Below are 17,990 nucleotides of genomic sequence, written 5' to 3'. Positions count from 1 at the left end.
CTTCACCATTTATTGCTATAGTGTTAAATCATGCCCATGGGCATGATGTACCCACTGTACCAATGAATGGGTGGAGGGTGAGGGTAGTTGCCAGGGGAGGGTGGCTAGGCCTCCTGGGTGGGTAGTGGGGGAGGGTGGGTTAACCCCTTAATTACTAACCACTAAGGTGATTAAGGGGTTAGGGGCCATTAGATTGTATTTTTATTTTATTCTTGCTGACAACGGAGGACATGGATAGTGATGAGGATGAGGACGGCCTTCATCCTGGCAGGCTGGCAGGGGTAAGTGCATGTTGTATTTACTTTATTTTTGCTCGTTAAATTTTTAATTTAAATGGGCAAATGCACATATCTGGATAATAGTAATTTTGCACATTACTGTACCTTTATATATATATATGTTAGGGGGAGGTGGGTGTATTTATTTCAGTGTATTGGACAATTTTTTTGTGTGCATAGGATTGGTACCGCAGGCCAGCGGGGACCACACGGAGGCCCCCGGACACCAGCGGGGACCACCCGAGGTCCTCCAGATACCCGGGGAACCACTCGAGGACCCCCGGACACCCCGCAGAGGCCCCCGACAGCCTCTTGTATTAATGCTGTGCAGAAAAAAAAATGCTTTTATGCATGTCTCCATCTTTTTTGCGCCAGCCTTTAGCTGGTGAAAAGAAATGGTAAGCTTTTACAGTACAATAAATGTACTGCTTTGTGAATAGCAGTTACTGGCAAAAAACAGCAGGTTTGCCATTTTTGGGCCTATCGTACGACTTTTTTTCCACGGACTGTTTATTGGTGATAAAAAGCCATTATAGCGCGATACTGCACTGTTATCACTGCTGTTTGAATAGCAGAACAGGCAGTAGCGTGCTGTAAGGGCATTTATCGCACTTAAAACCACTTATCACTGCTTTGGGAATGAGCCCCATAGTCTTTAAAAACAGTGTTTAAAGGTGCAGTCCCCCTAGGACCAAATTGAGCAAATGGCAGTGACATGTTTAGGGGGGTTAAATCTGGATGATTAACACATTGGTACAAAAATTGGAAAATATTAAAAAATATTTGTGTACAGTTCCACTTGCAATTCCACCTAGAACCAAACTGAATGTTTAGTAAGTTAGTAAACTGGGTGATTAAGTACTTTAAAAACAGGCAAACATAAGTATTTGAAAATCATTTTTGAGAATGCTTGTAAAAAAATTGAACCTGAATTGTAGGGTGTGTTTTTATCACTCTCGTCTCTTCTAAATTGGCCCTCCGACATGAAGTGGGTGTTAAAATAAATAAATCTGGTTTCTTTAAAACTGGGGTGACGCAAATACAGTGTCAGACCGGGGTATCAAGGTTACACAGGGAAAAACAGATAGCTTTCACTAGAGGACCATAACAGACAACGTTATGATCTTGTACACACACACACACACACACACACACACACACACACACACACACACACACACACACACACACACACACACACACACACACACACACACACACTGAGAGATGCAGAGCAAACTAATTCAAACATACACTACACTGGTAGACATGGAGCAATCTGACTGTCCCTGCAACTACTTTATGCAACTATACTCAAAGACTTACTGCTGTGAGATATCCTGCCAGTCTCCCTAGTCAACCTCACATTGTGTCACTCTCCTTCTCATTCCAGGAACATTGGCGAGTCATGTCCTTGTTGGACCTCCTGACTTCACAGAGCCCCCTGTCGGTCAGTGTGAGCCTGAACAAACCGGACTGACAATACCATTCCTCGCAGACTTCTCGGGTGCAGAATCCTTGTAGTAAGAAAGGAAAGTGTCCACACTTTCAAAAATGATTTAAGAAAACATATTGGTTTTTTTTTTCTCTCTTCCAAAACAAATACATAACCTATTTAACCTACTGAAGCTATCACTGCAATTAATCCCCTCGTTGTATGTGGGACTGCACCCTTAAAGTGATTGTGCTCCCCTGCCTTCAAACACAATACCACTATCCACAATGTTTCATTCCCATTACAAGCACAAATCTACAGTATTCTCATTTATTTATGAGTTACAGCGTAGCACAAAAAAAAAAGACCCCTATATGTGCTTTATCCTGGTCCTTTAACCCCTGCAATGCCAAGAGCCCTTTGCATTGTGATGTTAATTCCATCGCAGTATGTTGGCGGCGCCCCTGAAGAAGTTAAAAAGAAGCTGTTTATCACAGTGAGTTTATCACAGTGTGTATTTAAATAGCATACATTATTTTTACTACGTGCTTATTTCTGAATCACTAGTGTGTCATTATATAAAAGTGACTTGTTTAACTTTTGTGACAACATCCACAAATTCCTACACATTGTGGTAACTAAAGCCCCCCCCTCCCCCCCAGAAAGTGGCATAAATTAATAAATGTGACTTCAAGAGGGAAAAAAAACCCACTGCTATGCCTCTTTCACCGTTTTCTGCCTTTCATAAGGATCAGTACATGGCAGAGCAGGTACAAAAACTTCACATCCCATCACTGCTAATGATACATTTTTGCAAACATATTTGTTAATGTTATAATTAAGAGAAAACACAAAACAATTAGGAAGTGTAACAAAACAAGGATATGGCATTACCGACACACAGGTGTTAATATGCAGTGGCCTTCAGTTGTTGATTCAATTACAGTGTATAAGATAAAAGGCATAACACATGTTATCTTTCCACATTCAAAAAAAGCATATACAGCTAAGATAAAAGGCATTGGCTAGTTAAAGGAAATCATCTCTCTTTCACACACTTGACTTTGGCCCGGGGTGATTTCTTAGTGGCGTGTTCAGGTGATAATGGTGGGTCCCTTGCGACCTGTTCTCTCATGAATCTGGGAAAGCTTCAGAGCGATAGCTATTAGAGGACCAAGCACCACCTGCGAAAAGAAAAGAACTGGATAACTGACTACGTGGTCAATATGCGGGGACTTTGACAAGCATTGCCTGGATGTGCTGTATCTACAATATCATTGGTGATGTGTCTTCATTGTAAGGCTGTTCACATTTGTGGAGAATGCTCAATAGAGTCTCAGTTGGCCCAGCTTTTGTGAGTGATGGTAAAAGTGAGCTGCTACTATACAGTATATAACTCATTTAACCCTCTGAAAACACGCACAGTATACCCGATCTCATTTGCTCTCTCCTTGTTCTGCCCCGCCTCTCTGCTTTCCATTTTCCTTCATATTTGTTGTACACATCTTCATCTGTTATGCTATTCTTTTTTCATCCATTACTTGACTAACTTGTACATCTTCTTCCCTTTCCTCTTGTGACACTCGCTCTTCTGGAAACAGAGATTTATAGCTTCTCCAAATACTTCTATTTAAGTGGGACATCTTACTGACCCTTATTCAATACGCTGTGAAGACAACTTCTCATACTGGAGAAGATTTTTGTCCCATTTGTATAGGCAGATCTGTTGTACAACATAGGGAACTGTTTTCACAGTATATTGATTAGTGGTGTTTAACTCTGTCTCTCTACTTTATCTTTACCTGTTCCCTGTTGCTGTGTCCCTCTATCTCAGTGTTTTCCAAACCTCTTCTCGTGATCCATGGCCACACCAGGTTTTGGGAATAACTAAAGCACTTGCATCCAGGTGAATGCACTTGTTTTTGTATATTAATAGAATGCTATGTGATTGTCTCAGAAAAACAAGAAAAAACACAAAAGCGCACCAAGATGAGAGATAGATATTGTATTAGCAACAAATAATAAAATTAGTAACTTACATATAAAATTTCTTTAATAATCCCCGATTCTGGTGTCTATCACAGGAGTAGGGCATCACATAGGAAGTATGAAGGGTAATCTCAGTTCTGAGAGATCAGACCCGCGCGCTGGGGCTGTCTCTGTTCACTCTCCTGTCCTCCACGTGTGGTAGCGTGGTGCGGAGTGTAGCGCGCATGCGCAGGAACCGGGGCCTTCAATAGGTGTCCTTAGGATGCCTGTCCGTTTTTGATAGCATAGAAACGATCGGAAATAAGCAGGAACGGTACACTTGAGTGTGTACTGGTGGTGGGTAGTAAAACCGCCAGCCACAACAGTCGACCCACCACCAGTACACACTCAAGTGTACCGTTCCTGCTTATTTCCGATCGTTTCTATGCTATCAAAAAGAGCCAGAGCGCGGACTGAACTTTTCATTCGTGATTGTCTCAGAACCCTGGAGTGGCCGCCGGTCATGAGGAGAGGTTTGGAAAATGCTGCTCTATCTGGTCATCACTCTCTCTGTCTCTATTTTCATCATTTTCACAAGCCTTGTGACTCTTAATCACTCTCTGTCCTTTCGCCTTTTATCCTCTACTCTCAATTTCAATCTTTTCTCATTTATTCCCCTTCTCTTCTACCTTTTCCCCACTCTCTGGCGTTATTGTTTTTTTCTCTAGAGATGTGTTTTATTTTGTTGTCAAAAGTGGATTCTGGGGAAAATGTACATTCGATGAAAAAAATAATACCGTCATGTAATCTAGCTGTTTTTTTTGCTACCTATTAAAGTATTGTGTCATTTACAATCTATTTAGCAAACATAATAATGATAATACAAATAATAATATGGGTTGTGTTTGTTTCCAAGAACAAACACCAGGATAAAGTAAAACAGATACAGGACAAAACTAGTTAGAAGAAGGTGACTATTTAGAGAGACCATTTAAATGATCAAGTATGGTATGTTGGAGACAGCGTGTATGAAGAATGCGGTTTCCAAATGCAAAAGGAAGAGGGCACTGCTTAGTAGGTGGAAAAGACCATTCAGAAAGACCATTCCAATCAAGTACGTTATTTTGGAAAGCAGACAGTTCATGAAGGATTTAGAAAGACTATTCAAATCAGTTATATTTTGTTGGAGAGTGCATGGATTGCATGAAGAACACTCTTTTCAAGTCCGACAGAACAAGGGTTAGAAGAGGCAGGAGACTGTCTTGAAAATGACCATTTAAATCAAGTATGTTATGTTGGAGATGAGACGGAGTGCATGCGCTTTTCAACTCAGGCAGGATAAGGTTGCAAGTGGAGGCGGAAACTATTTTGCAAGACCATTCCTATCTAGTATGTTGCAGACAAGTATGCCGAGTGTTCACATTGTGGTCTTGACCATTTGCTCTTTGATGCAGAATTTTCTTCTGCTTTGCCAGAAAGGACAATAATTAGATAATATATTAGATATATAGCAGGCCTAATAAAGTCATTGGAGGCCAGATGCAGAATTCCTAATGTCTATTGTCTTCATGTCCATCCTCACATACAAGTATGTTATGATGGAGATGGAGCCCATGAAGGATGCTATTTCCAAGCAGTCAGGACAAGGGAGCCAGTTAGATAGAGGAGGAGATTAGTAGAAAAAACAATCAAATCTAGTATGTTGGAGACAGAGCGCATAACGGATGTTGAGTGTTCACTTTGTGGCCTTGACTTGATTTGACTTGGGAAGCATGGCACTAGGGGCAGATAGGTCACTCAGTAGCAGCAGCAGCAGCAGCAGCAGCAGCAGCAGCAGCTTAGCTTGTAAGTCCCTATCTCCGGCTCTCACGAGCTGCTGTGGCAGTAATCACAAAACACTGTTATACAAAAGTACCCTCATGTATACAATCCTCACAGAGTAAAACAACTAAATGAAAGGAGTTTGTCCATTGGCCCTCCTTAACGCAAACCAGTTAGGACATACAAAACAATCCACGTACTGTAGATGTTACGTGTGTGGCAGGCAATGTCGTGCTGGCTTGTCTGGCCCCCCACAACATGACCACAGCCGTCACCACCCCCAGTGCAAGTCAGTGGCAGCTAACGCTGGATCAGGGTGTGATACCTCACATGGTTGCTTAGTGAATCCCAGCCAAATGTGTTGCTGTAGTATTAGAGCAAGCAACGCGTTGCATGCCACCCATAGATATGGGAAGGGCAACACTGTGAGCTGTAACAATGTCATGAAGATTGATATTAAAAAAGAAAAAAAAGAAGCATATCACTGGCAGATATTGTAATTGAGCAAATGAGAAGGCAGGCAGAATTTTTCCCTGTCGTTAACCAGTTTGGTAATGATCTACTTGTAATATTCTAGTGGGGTATGTACCTGTATGTATTTCTCAGGATGTGTTTGCTTTGCTAAGCACAACACCGTTCTGGGTTTTATTTATTCCTCAGTCACTGATACTGGAGGCTATTAATAGTAGTGACCTGCACTCAAGGGTTCTTACTTATTTGGACTTTCAACCTATTAGTGCTGGACCAATCCATGCAATTACGGTCATGCTCATGATCAGAATACTCATTAAACTCACAAAAATGGTTGTTACACACATTTTAACTTATTTGTCCTTTCATTCTTATGTTTAACATGCCACAGAAAAAGTATGCACATGCAGAAAAAGAAAATACACCCTCTTTGAATTCTATGGTTTTACATATCAGGACATAATAACAATCATCTGTTCCTTAGCAGGTCTAAAAATGAGGTAAATACAACCTCAGATGAACAACAACACATGACATATTACAACGTGTCATGATTTATTTAACAAAAATAAAGCCAAAATGGAGAAGCCATGTGTGAAAAACTAAGTACACCCTTACTGCTTCCATAGGAATTAAGATGCTAAGTAGCAGACAGGTGCTGCTAATCAAATGCCCTTGATTAATTGATCATCAGCAAGTGTGACCACCTCTATAAAAGCCGAAGTTTTAGCAGTTTGCTGGTCTGGAGCATTCAGGTGTGTGTTAACACAATGCCAAGGAGGAAAGACATCAGCAATAATCTTAGAGAAGCAATTGTTGCTGCCCATCAATCTGGGAAGGGTTATAAGGCCATTTCCAAACAATTTAAAGTCCATCATTCTACCGTGAGAAAGATTATTCAAAAGTCGAAAACATTCAAGACAGTTGCCAATCTTCCCAGGTGTGGACGTTCCAGCAAATTCACCCCAAGGTCAGACTGTGCAATACTCAGAGAAATTGCAAAATACCCAAGAGTTACAACTCAGACTCTACAGGCCTCAGTTAGCATGTTAAAGCTCATGACAGTGCAATTAGAAAAAGACTGAACAAGTATGGTTTGTTTGGAAGGGTTGCCAGGAGAAAGCCTCTTCTCTCAAAAAAGAATATGGCAGCATGGCTTAGGTTAGCAAAGTTGCATCTGAACAAACCACAAGACTTCTGGAACAATGACCTTTGCAAAGACAAGACCAAAGTGGAGATGTTTGGCCATAATGCCCAGTGCCACGTTTGGCGAAAACAAAAACACAGCATATCAGCACAAACACCTCATACCAACTGTCAAGCACGGTGGTGGAGGGATGATGATTTGGGTTTGTTTTTTGCAGCCACAGGACCTGGGAACCTTGCAGCCATTGAGTCGACCATGAACTCCTCTGTATACAAAAGTATTCTAGAGTCAAATGTGAGGCCATCTGTCCAACAGCTAAAGCTTGGACGAAATTGGGTCATGCAACAGGACAATGATCCCAAGCACACCAGCAAATCTACAACAGAATGGCTGAAAAATAAAAGAATCAAGGTGTTGCAATGGCCCAGTCAAAGTCTCGATTGAAATGCTGTGGCTGGACCTTAAGAGAGCTGTGCATAAATAAATGCCCACAAACCTCAATGAACTGAAGCAACGTTGTAAAGAAGAGTGAGCCAAAATTCCTCCACAACGATTTGAGAGACTGATAAATTTATACAGAAAACGATTACTTCAAGTTATTGCTGCTAAAGGTGGTTCTACAAGCTATTGAATCATAAGGTGTACTTAGTTTTTCACACATGGCTTCTCCATTTTGGCTTTATTTTTGTTAAATAAATCATGACACGGTGTAATATGTCATGTGTTGTTGTTCATCTAAGGTTGAATTTACCTAATTTTAAGACCTGCTAAGGAATAGATGATTGTTATTATGTCCTGATATGTAAAACCATAGAATTCAAAGAGGGTGTACTTTCTTTTTCACACAACTGTATATATGACAAGCATCATTTTTTATGCGATTAAATTACTGTATATAAGATAAGCTCACACATCATACAGAAGATTACATACAGTATCCAACTGTCAACATTTCCATGTTATTTATATAATGAACATACAAACTACGATTTCAAATTAACAATGTGTTTTGGAAAGGTTACAGTACAGCCTCATGCTCATTATATAAATATGAAATGGGGCTGCTCCATTGCGATGCCAGCAGGAGGTTATACAGAGAGGAATATCACAGCTGATCCAAGTTCAGTATACTTCATATTCCCTCACCGTCTGTGCTGATTTTTTTGAACTGTGCTACATTGCAATGGACATACTTTTTCATTGAGTACCCTAATAGCTTCTCATTAGGAGTGTGATTGGACTGAAACCATTACTGGGGTTTTTGTATCTTTGTGTATATAGGGAATGGGAAGTACCACTGGTCAATTTAACCTTTGGGAATGGGCCTGAGGAAAGGGTTATTACCCCAAAACGTTGCCCCCCTATTTTTCCTGTCTCCACCCCCTCCACCTCCCCTATGTGTTTTTTCCTTGTTTTTCTCTCCCTGTTCCTGCGTTTCCCCCCCCCACTATTCACTGAGGGCTCTTGTATTACTGAGTGCTGCCTTTGTGTATAGCATCTTCCAAGTTCTGTACTGTGACAGGGTGAATGAACGTCACCAGCCATATGCCTGGAAAACCTATGTTTAGGCTTGCAGTGCAGCAGTGACGAGGTTAAGTTGAGAAGGGCTGCTTAATTAGTCTGTCCCCAGCTGCATAATCAAGGTGTTAAAACCCCAGGCTGTACACACATGCAGGAGAGCTGGTGAGGAGACAGGACTGAAAATGCTGAAGAGATTACTGCTGTAAGGTCTGTGTTGCAAAGTACATGTGTGATGAACTGTCTGTCTCCTGCATACAAAAGAGAAGCTGCCTTATTTTTGTTTTGTCTGCTAAAGAGAAGCTATTTTGTTCTGTCTGCTAAAAATAAGCTATTTTGTTTTGTCTGCTGAAGAAGAAGCTATTTTCTTTTGTTTGCTTATGAGAAGCTATTTGTTTTTGGTGTGCTGTATGTTTTAAACATGAAAATCAAATGACTGTTTCCACCATGTCCTGTTAGTTATGCTTCATACAAACACAATTAGCCCATTTGCTTCAGTTTAATTTATTTTAAGGGAAGAAACCATGGGATCTGGCATATGCCCTAACAATGCCATCTGCAAGATGTTAAGGGTTATCAGGCACATCGTTTAGCTGCATTTGTTTCACGTACCTCATGTCATTAGAGAGTATATGGGAAAGTAATCAAGATACAGATGCAATATACTGTATGTTAAGTAATAGCAGAATTAGACTGCAGCCCACACTGCCTGTGGTTTCCTGTGCAGGCTTTATCCATTTCCATGCTATCGCTAATTTCAGATCTTGCTGCAAATGTATGTATGTATGTCTTAATTTATATAGCGCCATTAAACAACATAGTGCTTCACAGAAGTAATACACATGACAATCATATAAATAACCAATAATACAAATAACAGATCGTGGGAATAAGTGCTTCAGATATAAAAGTAATATTTCGGAAGAGGAGTCCCTGCTCCGAGGAGCTTACAATCTAATTGATAGGTAGGAAGAACGTACAGAGACAGTAGGAGTGCATTCTGATAAGTGCGTCTGCAGAGTGCCAAGCTTTATGTATCATGTGTATAGAATTATCCAAGGTGCTACTCATATGCTTTGTAAGCAAGTGGATAGAGAGAGTGGTATTCAGGGGAAGGGCATTCCAGAGGGGTGGGGCAGTCAGTGAGAAAGGCTTAAGGCGGGAGAGGGCTTGAGCAAAACGCAAGAGTCGGGATGTTGGATAGCGAGAAATTAGGGCTGAGATGTAAGGCCTCGGCCAGGGTGGCGCTGAGCGGATGGGCTCACGCCGGCCGCAATTGCAGCAATGTGTGTGGCCAGCGTGAGCAAGCGCCTGAGCATGCACGGCGCTTAGCTGCTTACCAAGCAAGCAAATTTGAATTTGCTGCTTGCTTGCGCCACCACGCATGAGCGCCTGACAGTTAATTTCTGTGAACACATGTTCAATTACATGTCACCATTGCTCAATTTTGATACTAAGATACATTTACTTTTAACTCTGTAAAATTACCGTTTGTTTTTATTTGAACAATTGTGCTGTTTATACCAGCAAATATTAATGGGCCAACATTATATTTCTTCCTAGATATAGTGGTACACATGCTTTTAATGCATTGAACCTCACAATACTCTTATTTCTATGTATTACTAGCTGAGAGACCCGGCGTTGCCCGGGAGTTAAATTTCCCGCTAGGAAAAGGGGAGGGGGAGAGGGGGGGGAAAAGGGGGTGGAGGGGAGAGGGGGGGAAAAGGGGGGAGGGGAAAGGGGGGGGAGGGGAGAGGGGGAGGGACAGTGGACAGGAGGAGGGTAGGGGGTGAGGGACAGTGGACAGGAGGAGGGGAGGGGGTGAGGGACAGTGGACAGGAGGAGGGGAGGGGGGAGGGACAGTGGACAGGAGGAGGGGAGGGGGGGAGGGACAGTGGACAGGAGGAGGGGAGGGGGGGAGGGACAGTGGACAGGAGGGGAGGGGGGAGGGACAGTGGACAGGAGGAGGGGAGGGGGGAGGGACAGTGGACAGGAGGAGGGGGGGACAGTGGACAGGAGGAGGGGGGGGACAGTGGATGGGAGGGGGGGACAGTGGACGGGAGGGGGGGGACAGTGGACAGGAGGGGGGGGACAGTGGACGGGAGGGGGGGGGACAGTGGACGGGAGGGGGGACAGTGGACAGGAGGGGGGGGGACAGTGGACAGGAGGGGGGGGGGACAGTGGACAGGAGGGGGGGGGACAGTGGACGGGAGGGGGGGGACAGTGGACGGGAGGGGGGGCACACACACTCACACACAGTGTCACACACACACACACACACAGTGTCACACACACACACACACACAGTGTAACACACACACTCACACACAGTGTCACACACACACACAGTGTCACACACACACACACACACACACACAGTGTCACACACACACACACACACACAGTGTCACACACACACACACACACACACACAGTGTAACACACACACACACACACACACACACACACACACACACACACACACACACACACACACACACACACACACACACACACACACACACACACACACACACACAGTGAGACACACACACACACGTCACCTCTCCTTCCGGCCGCCGCCATCTTAGTTAGTCCGCGAGGGAGTCCTTTCGGGCGCCGCCATCTTAGGTGCCGCGTGGCAGGTGCAGGCTGCCTGCCCACTGCCTGTCGGAGCACCGGGGGGGAGGTGAGCGGAGCACCGGGGGGGAGCTGAGCGGAGCACCGGGGGGGAGGTGAGCGGAGCACCGGGGGGGAGGTGAGCGGAGCACCGGGGGGAGCTGAGCGGAGCACCGGGGGGGAGCTGAGTGGAGCACCGGGGGGGAGCTGAGCGGAGCACCGGGGGGGAGGTGAGCGGAGCACCGGGGGGGAGCTGAGCGGAGCACCGGGGGGGAGGTGAGCGGAGCACCGGGGGGAGCTGAGCGGAGCACTGGGGGGGAGCTGAGCGGAGCACCGGGGGGGAGCTGAGCGGAGCACCGGGGGGGAGCTGAGCGGAGCACCGGGGGGGAGCTGAGCGGAGCACCGGAGGGGAGCTGAGCGGAGCACCGGGGGGGAGCTGAGCGGAGCACCGGGGGGGAGGTGAGCGGAGCACCGGGGGGGAGCTGAGCGGAGCTGAGCGGAGCACCGGGGGGAGACACGGGGAGAGGAGGAGGTGCGCGCGGGTCACAATGACTTGGATTTCAGGCTGATGTTCGGGGAGGAAGAGGCGGAGCCTCCGGGACCGGCGGGTAAGAGACCGGGAGATGTGCTGCTAACACTGTGGCCCCACAACACCCCCCCTACCGTGTGTGTCTGTGTGTCTGTGTGTCTGTGTGTGTCCTTTGGCCCGTCACTCCGCCTCAGGCCAATGAGAGGTGTGCGGGGGCGGGCGGGCCAAGGGACCAATGAGATTTCCCCTAGGGACAGAGGCCATGCAGACAGGCATACAGTGCTTTCACAAATATAGTATAAGATAGGTAGATATATCAATAAAGAACGAGTATGTTAGTCCATCAAAGAAAAATACTCTAACATAGATATGTTTATTTCAGTCTATCTGAGCCCAGACGATTAGTTCAGTTGTCAGCCTTTAATAACAATGGGATCTATTTAATAAAGTCTCCCAGTTTCAAAACATGAACAAAACGGTGCAAAAAACACAACATTTGTTAAGAAAAATGAATCCCATTGAAAGCAATGAGACTTTTTCATTTGACAAATCTGGGGCAATTCTTTTGCACTGGATTCTCCCCAGTGTTGCAGCTAGGAGACATTAAAAAAAAAACTTCCCCAATGACTACTCTGACAGAATATAGTTGTGTATCGCTGCTGAGCCTTTTAAAAGACTATTACAGTGCATTACAGGGTCCTCTGTAACGTGCTGTACTGTATTCAGGGCCGGATTAAGGCTTTGGGGAGCTCCGGGCACTTAAGATAGGAGGGACCCAGCAAATAAAAACTATTAAATAAATCTAGTTTCCACCCGAGCCCTCCTCTCTTTCTCTTACACTCCCCACTCTCACACATCTCCTTGCTCTCACCCCCTCTATTTTGTTCCCCCTTTTCACACTACGCTCATTATTTCACACTCCCCTCTCATCCTTTAACTCCCACTATGTTTCTCTCCCCCCTCTGTCTCTCACACCCCTTTTCACTCTTCCTCCCTCTTCTCTCTTCCTCCCTTTCCCCTCTCTCACTCTTCCTCCCTCTTTTCACTCCACCTCTCTCCCGCTCCCTCTTACACACCCCACTATCTCACTCAATCACACCTCTCTCAATCTTTCCCCCACCTCCTCACTCTCATTCACGCCCCCTCACTCTATCCACCCCTCTCACTCAGACCTCTTCCTATGTCACTCAATCCCCCCTCTTCACACTCAATTACTCCCTCACATTGACTCAATACCCCCTCCACAATCAATGCCTCCTCACACTCAATCCACCCCCCCCTCTTCTGAGCATGTTACCTTGGGGAGGGGTGGTGAAGAGGGCTACTCTGGTGCAGAGCTGGCCCGAGTTCTGGCGCCGCCAACAAGAACCTCCGGCAGAGTGGGGGCCCAGCCATGCCAAGGCCTTTTCTTGCTGCCAGGATGGCATGAGTTCCCCCTGACACCATGAATAGGAGTTCCCATGGATCGTGCCCACTGTGCCCCCACCTTAATCTGCCCGACTGTATTTCACTAAAATAGTATATTAACAGAAAGATAAAATATAGAGACCTAACTAACACTCTGTGAAGCCGCTTCCCAGTCATGTGACTGGTCTGGGGCCACATGAATGGTCTCTTGTCTAGCACTGGGAAGCAGGTTCACAGAATATTGAATAAGGGCCCTAGGCTGGGATTCACTAAGCTCCGATAAGGGCTATCAGGGTTAAGTATCTCTGGAAGCAGGGGGTCCTCGGAGCTGAAATTATCACAGTTAAGATCCGGGAGACTATACAATGATATCATTGTTCATATTGGATGTACCATTGCGGCTTGTTGTCTTTTGTTGCCGACATTGGATCACAATACCAGTAGCACTCCTTTTGACACAAATATATACATGGTCATTGACAGGTGCATAACAAGACCTGCCGTTTAAAAGTGGGATGAGTGAACTTAAAACCAGGGAGGAGGGGGCACAAACCTCCAAACAATTGTTTACCAATTGAAATTTACAAACGCACAACCCCTGTAAGCTCAGAACCCAAACCCACCAGTCTATTGAGACAGCTCTCCCTCCATTAGAGAGGTGGAGAGAGCGTTTGCAGGCAGTGTCAGGAACGGGATACCTTGGCTAAAGAATTTGACTAAATGACCCTTACTTATGAGAAGACAGAGAAATATGTAACTGCAGTATATCATTTGTCATATTGAATGTAGCATTGGGGCTTTATGTCTTCTGATGTAAGCTATGGGGACCACCTGCTTCAATCCTACAACTAAGAGAAGACATTTTAAAAGATGTGGGGCCCGCTGTTTTGCTGCTTTAACTCTCTCTCACTCTCTCTCTGATGGCGTTAAGATTATGTTAATGCAGACAGGCGAGAATCGCAAGGAAAATAAACGACCAGTAATGATTTTGATAACGTCCTGTTAATAGCACGGAGTTAACTGGTCTTTGTGGATCTGGGCCTAAGACCATATTTTCCCTCACTGTATAATGTATTGTAGTTAACATCCACAACACAATTGTGTGTTATCATAAGCACTTGAGCTCTGGCACATCAAGCGAACACTTCCTTTAGCAGGTCAAACACTGCCGTGTGTGTGAATCTGTAGCTAAGCAGCGTCAGTTATTTACTTTCAGAGCAAGGTTAATCAAGCTGTAAAAACATATATCTAATTACCAACGAGGTTTCTTCTCAAAACATGCGTCACACAACTCATTTATTAACCTTTTCACTTCACACTGATTAAATGATAAACAAGAACAATGAAATGTGCTGACAAGAAAGTCCAAGGTACTTCCCAGAAATAGCTCTGCATTGACTATGGTTATTAAATGACTGAACAAAACACTAAAATAGTCTAATGACATGACAGCCCTGTTCTTGTGATTTCTTGCCACTATTTCAAGGTGATGGTTCAAAAGGATGGAAAAAAAAATATATGCAGATATCATGCACGTGATCCTGGCAATGACGACAATGCTGGGCACTTGGTATCAGATGTACAGCCAGATGGAGTTAGCTGCTGTGAGAGGGACAAGTTTGAGGAGCCGTGGACGGCAGATTGGCCGCATGTGTGAAACTAGGGACATGACAGGATGAGAGGCCTATGGCAGGGGCCTGCATAGCATAGCTGTACAACTGAGCGAGAGCATGGAAAGCACCAGTATGGGCAAACATTTTCGCAGAAATTCAAATGTAAAAATTTCCTTTCATCCACATCATTTTGTGATCAATTAAAAAAGGGCAGATACGTGTTTTCTGTTATCACTGGAAATCTGCAAACTAATTCCAGACCTTGGAATATGGGTTTGAAGAGAAAGGGGGGAAGAGAGAAAGATTTGGGGGAAGAAACAGGGAGAAAGAAAGGGGGGGGGGAGAGAGAGGCAGACTACAGTTGCATCTTAAATCTCAATTGTTATTGTTGCCAGGGTTGCAATCACTCCAGGTTTCACTCGGAGACTACGAGTTTTGGCCACATATCTCTGGGCTACGGGTTTAACTAGTAAACCTCCGTGTGGTGGCATCCCTGGGCGGGCTGCGGCAATGTCCTCCCTGCATCTCCCCTTGTAGCTACTGACAATATAGCTGCGCGGCATAAAATGGCGCCGCGATGCCATGCCAACGGGAACGCCACGTGATGTCTCGTTGTCATGGCAACGGGGCGGTACGAGACGCTACGTGTCATGCGGGGCGACATCATGGCAACTTGACGCCACATGATGCTATGACATCACGTAGCGTCCTGTTGTCATGGTAATGCAGCATTATTTGATGCCGTGCAGCCATATACAGCAGAAGAGAGTTGCAGGGGGAAGACGCCGGTAGGATGTAGAGGTAAGTGCTATATTTAAAAAAAAAAAAAAATCTCCAGGATGGCCTATAGTCGAAGGTCGCAACCCTGATTGTCACCTACTGATGCAGCCACGAGTATCCGAACACTTGCCTGGGAAAATCTGGGGCAATACCCCAGTAATGCTGCAACATTTCTGTGACATTTCTGCAGACAGACTAATGGCCCATCGGATTAACACAGCGGGGGTGCCTGGCAGTCCTATTCAAACTGAATGGGACTGCCAGGGACCCCCTCTATGTTAATCCGATGGGCCATTAGTCTGTCTGCAGAAATGTCACAGAAATGTTGCAGCATTACTGGGAGATTGCCCCAGATTTTCCCAGGCGAGTGTTCGGATACTCGTGGCTGCATCTGTAAGTGATTTTTGTAAGCTGTAAACACCTGCTGTACTGAAGATAAATCACCTCAATGCTGATGTGGAAACAAACCACTAAACAGCAAATTTTTGGGCCTATGCACTAAGCGACGATAAGCCACTTAGAGGCCTTTTCGCCCAAAAGGCCTACTGGTATTCAGTAAGCCCTGATAAGTCGCCGATAAAAGCTCTTTTCTGCATTTTTTTTCCTGAGGGAAAAAAAAAAATCGCCAAACGAGCAGTGAGAAGCCCCTTATTGGCAGGTTTTCAAACTCATGCAATTCTGTAGCCCAATTAGCTTATCGGGGCTAATGAAGGCTTTAGAATAGAGATTTCCTCTGAAAATCCTACTGCCAGGAAAATTTGGCAAGAATGTGGTGAGAAGCTGCCAATAAGCGGCGAGAGAGTACTTACAAAAAAAAATGCGTTTAACTGCATCGGATTGAAGCCGGGAGTCTCCTGAGCTGATACCCATTAATATCAGCACTGGAGCCCCCCGGCATGAATCCCATGCAATAAAAATGCATTTACAGGCAACTTCATTACCTTAGCGGCTAACAGCTAAGGCAATGAAGGGGTTAAGGAACCACAGCAGCTTTACTGGGGGCAGAGCGGGTGTGTGAAGCGGGTACTTGGCCCTTGGCGGGTACTCACACCCTCTGCCCACAATAAACATTACAATATGTACCACTATGCCAATCAATGGGTACAGGGTGGGTGCAGTTGTCACGGGGTGGGTGATTAGGCCTCCCTGGTGGGTAGCGGGGGAGGGCGGGTTAACCCCTTAATTACTATAGTGGTTATTAACCGCTAACGGGATTAAGGGGTTAGGGGCCATTAGATTGTATTTTTTCTTGTATTCTTTCTGGCATCCGAGGACAAGGACTTGCAGTATGCTGACGAGGACACCGTTCATGATGGCAGGGGTAAGTCGAAAGGTTTATTTACTTTATTTATGCTGGCTAATGTTTTATTTACTAATGGGCAAAGGATCTATTATCCATATCTGGATAATAGTAAGTTTGCCCATTACTGTACTGTATGTGTTGAGGTGGGGGGGGGGAGGTGTATTTATTGCAATGTATTCACCATTTTTCCCCCAAAAGAATTGATACCGCAGGCCAGTGGGGACCCGTGGGGACCACCCAAGGACCCCCAGACACCTGCGGGGACCACCCGAGGACCCCCAGACACCCGTGGGGACCACCTGGAGGTCAACGGACACTCGCAGGGACCACATTGGGACCCCCGCCGGCCTCTGGCATCACTTCTGGCAGAAAAAAATACAAATGTTTTTATGTAGGGGCACAGGGGGTGGGTGGTGTATTGGTGCTTAATACATATTGTAATGTTTATTGGAGGCAGAGGGGGTGAGTAAAGGGCCAAGTACCCGCTTCACTCACCCCCTCCTCCCCCAATAAACCTGCTATTGTGCCTTAACGGCTATTCGCTTAGGTAATGAAGCTGCTTTAATGTAATCTTTATTAATAGTGTGCGGGAGCAGGGGTCTCCTGAGCTAAACCACTTATGCCCAGTATCGCCGCCATTATTAAATCATCCGCGTCACGTGACCGTGGGATTTAAATACTAGAGGAGATACCAGCACCCCATACCAGGGCCTGTAACTCGGGAAGCAGGGGGTCCCAAAGGCTGAAATCAATGCGGTTCATCTCAGGAGACCCCCTGCTCCCGCACACTATTAATAAAAATTACATCAAAGCAGCTTTATTACCATAGCACAGCGGTGCGCAAACTGGGGGGCACGTCCCCCAGGGGGGGTTCAAAATTATTCAGGGGGCGCGGGCGGTTGCAGGGGTCCTGTGCTCTTACCCCAAGGCATTTAAATGAATGCCAGGGGATCGCGTGAGGCCTCTGCAACTAACTGACCTTGGCAACACAGCATGAAATGATGCCACGGGGTCATGTTTATTTATTTATTTATAAAATGTTTTACCAGAAATAATACATTGAGAGTTACCTCTCGTTTTCAAGTATGTCCTGGGCAG

General features: G+C 45.4%; 1 protein-coding gene across 1 annotated transcript in view; it reads right to left on the bottom strand.

Moving 5' to 3' along the window:
- Positions 1 to 1,411: 1,411 nt before the first annotated feature.
- PGM5 (phosphoglucomutase 5) overlaps positions 1,412 to 17,990 on the bottom strand; it is a 184,943-nt gene continuing 168,364 nt past the window's right edge. Inside the window, exon 11 of the mRNA XM_075597528.1 lies at positions 1,412 to 2,897. Coding sequence (XP_075453643.1) covers positions 2,808 to 2,897 — 90 coding nt within the window. The 3' untranslated portion in view covers positions 1,412 to 2,807. The remainder of the gene's footprint in view (positions 2,898 to 17,990) is intronic.

Source organism: Ascaphus truei, chromosome 1 (genome assembly GCF_040206685.1).
Source record: "Ascaphus truei isolate aAscTru1 chromosome 1, aAscTru1.hap1, whole genome shotgun sequence".
NCBI classification, from domain to species: domain Eukaryota; kingdom Metazoa; phylum Chordata; class Amphibia; order Anura; family Ascaphidae; genus Ascaphus; species Ascaphus truei.
The sequence above is the reverse complement of the archived record's forward strand: the minus strand, read 5'-3'. Positions and strand labels throughout refer to the sequence as shown.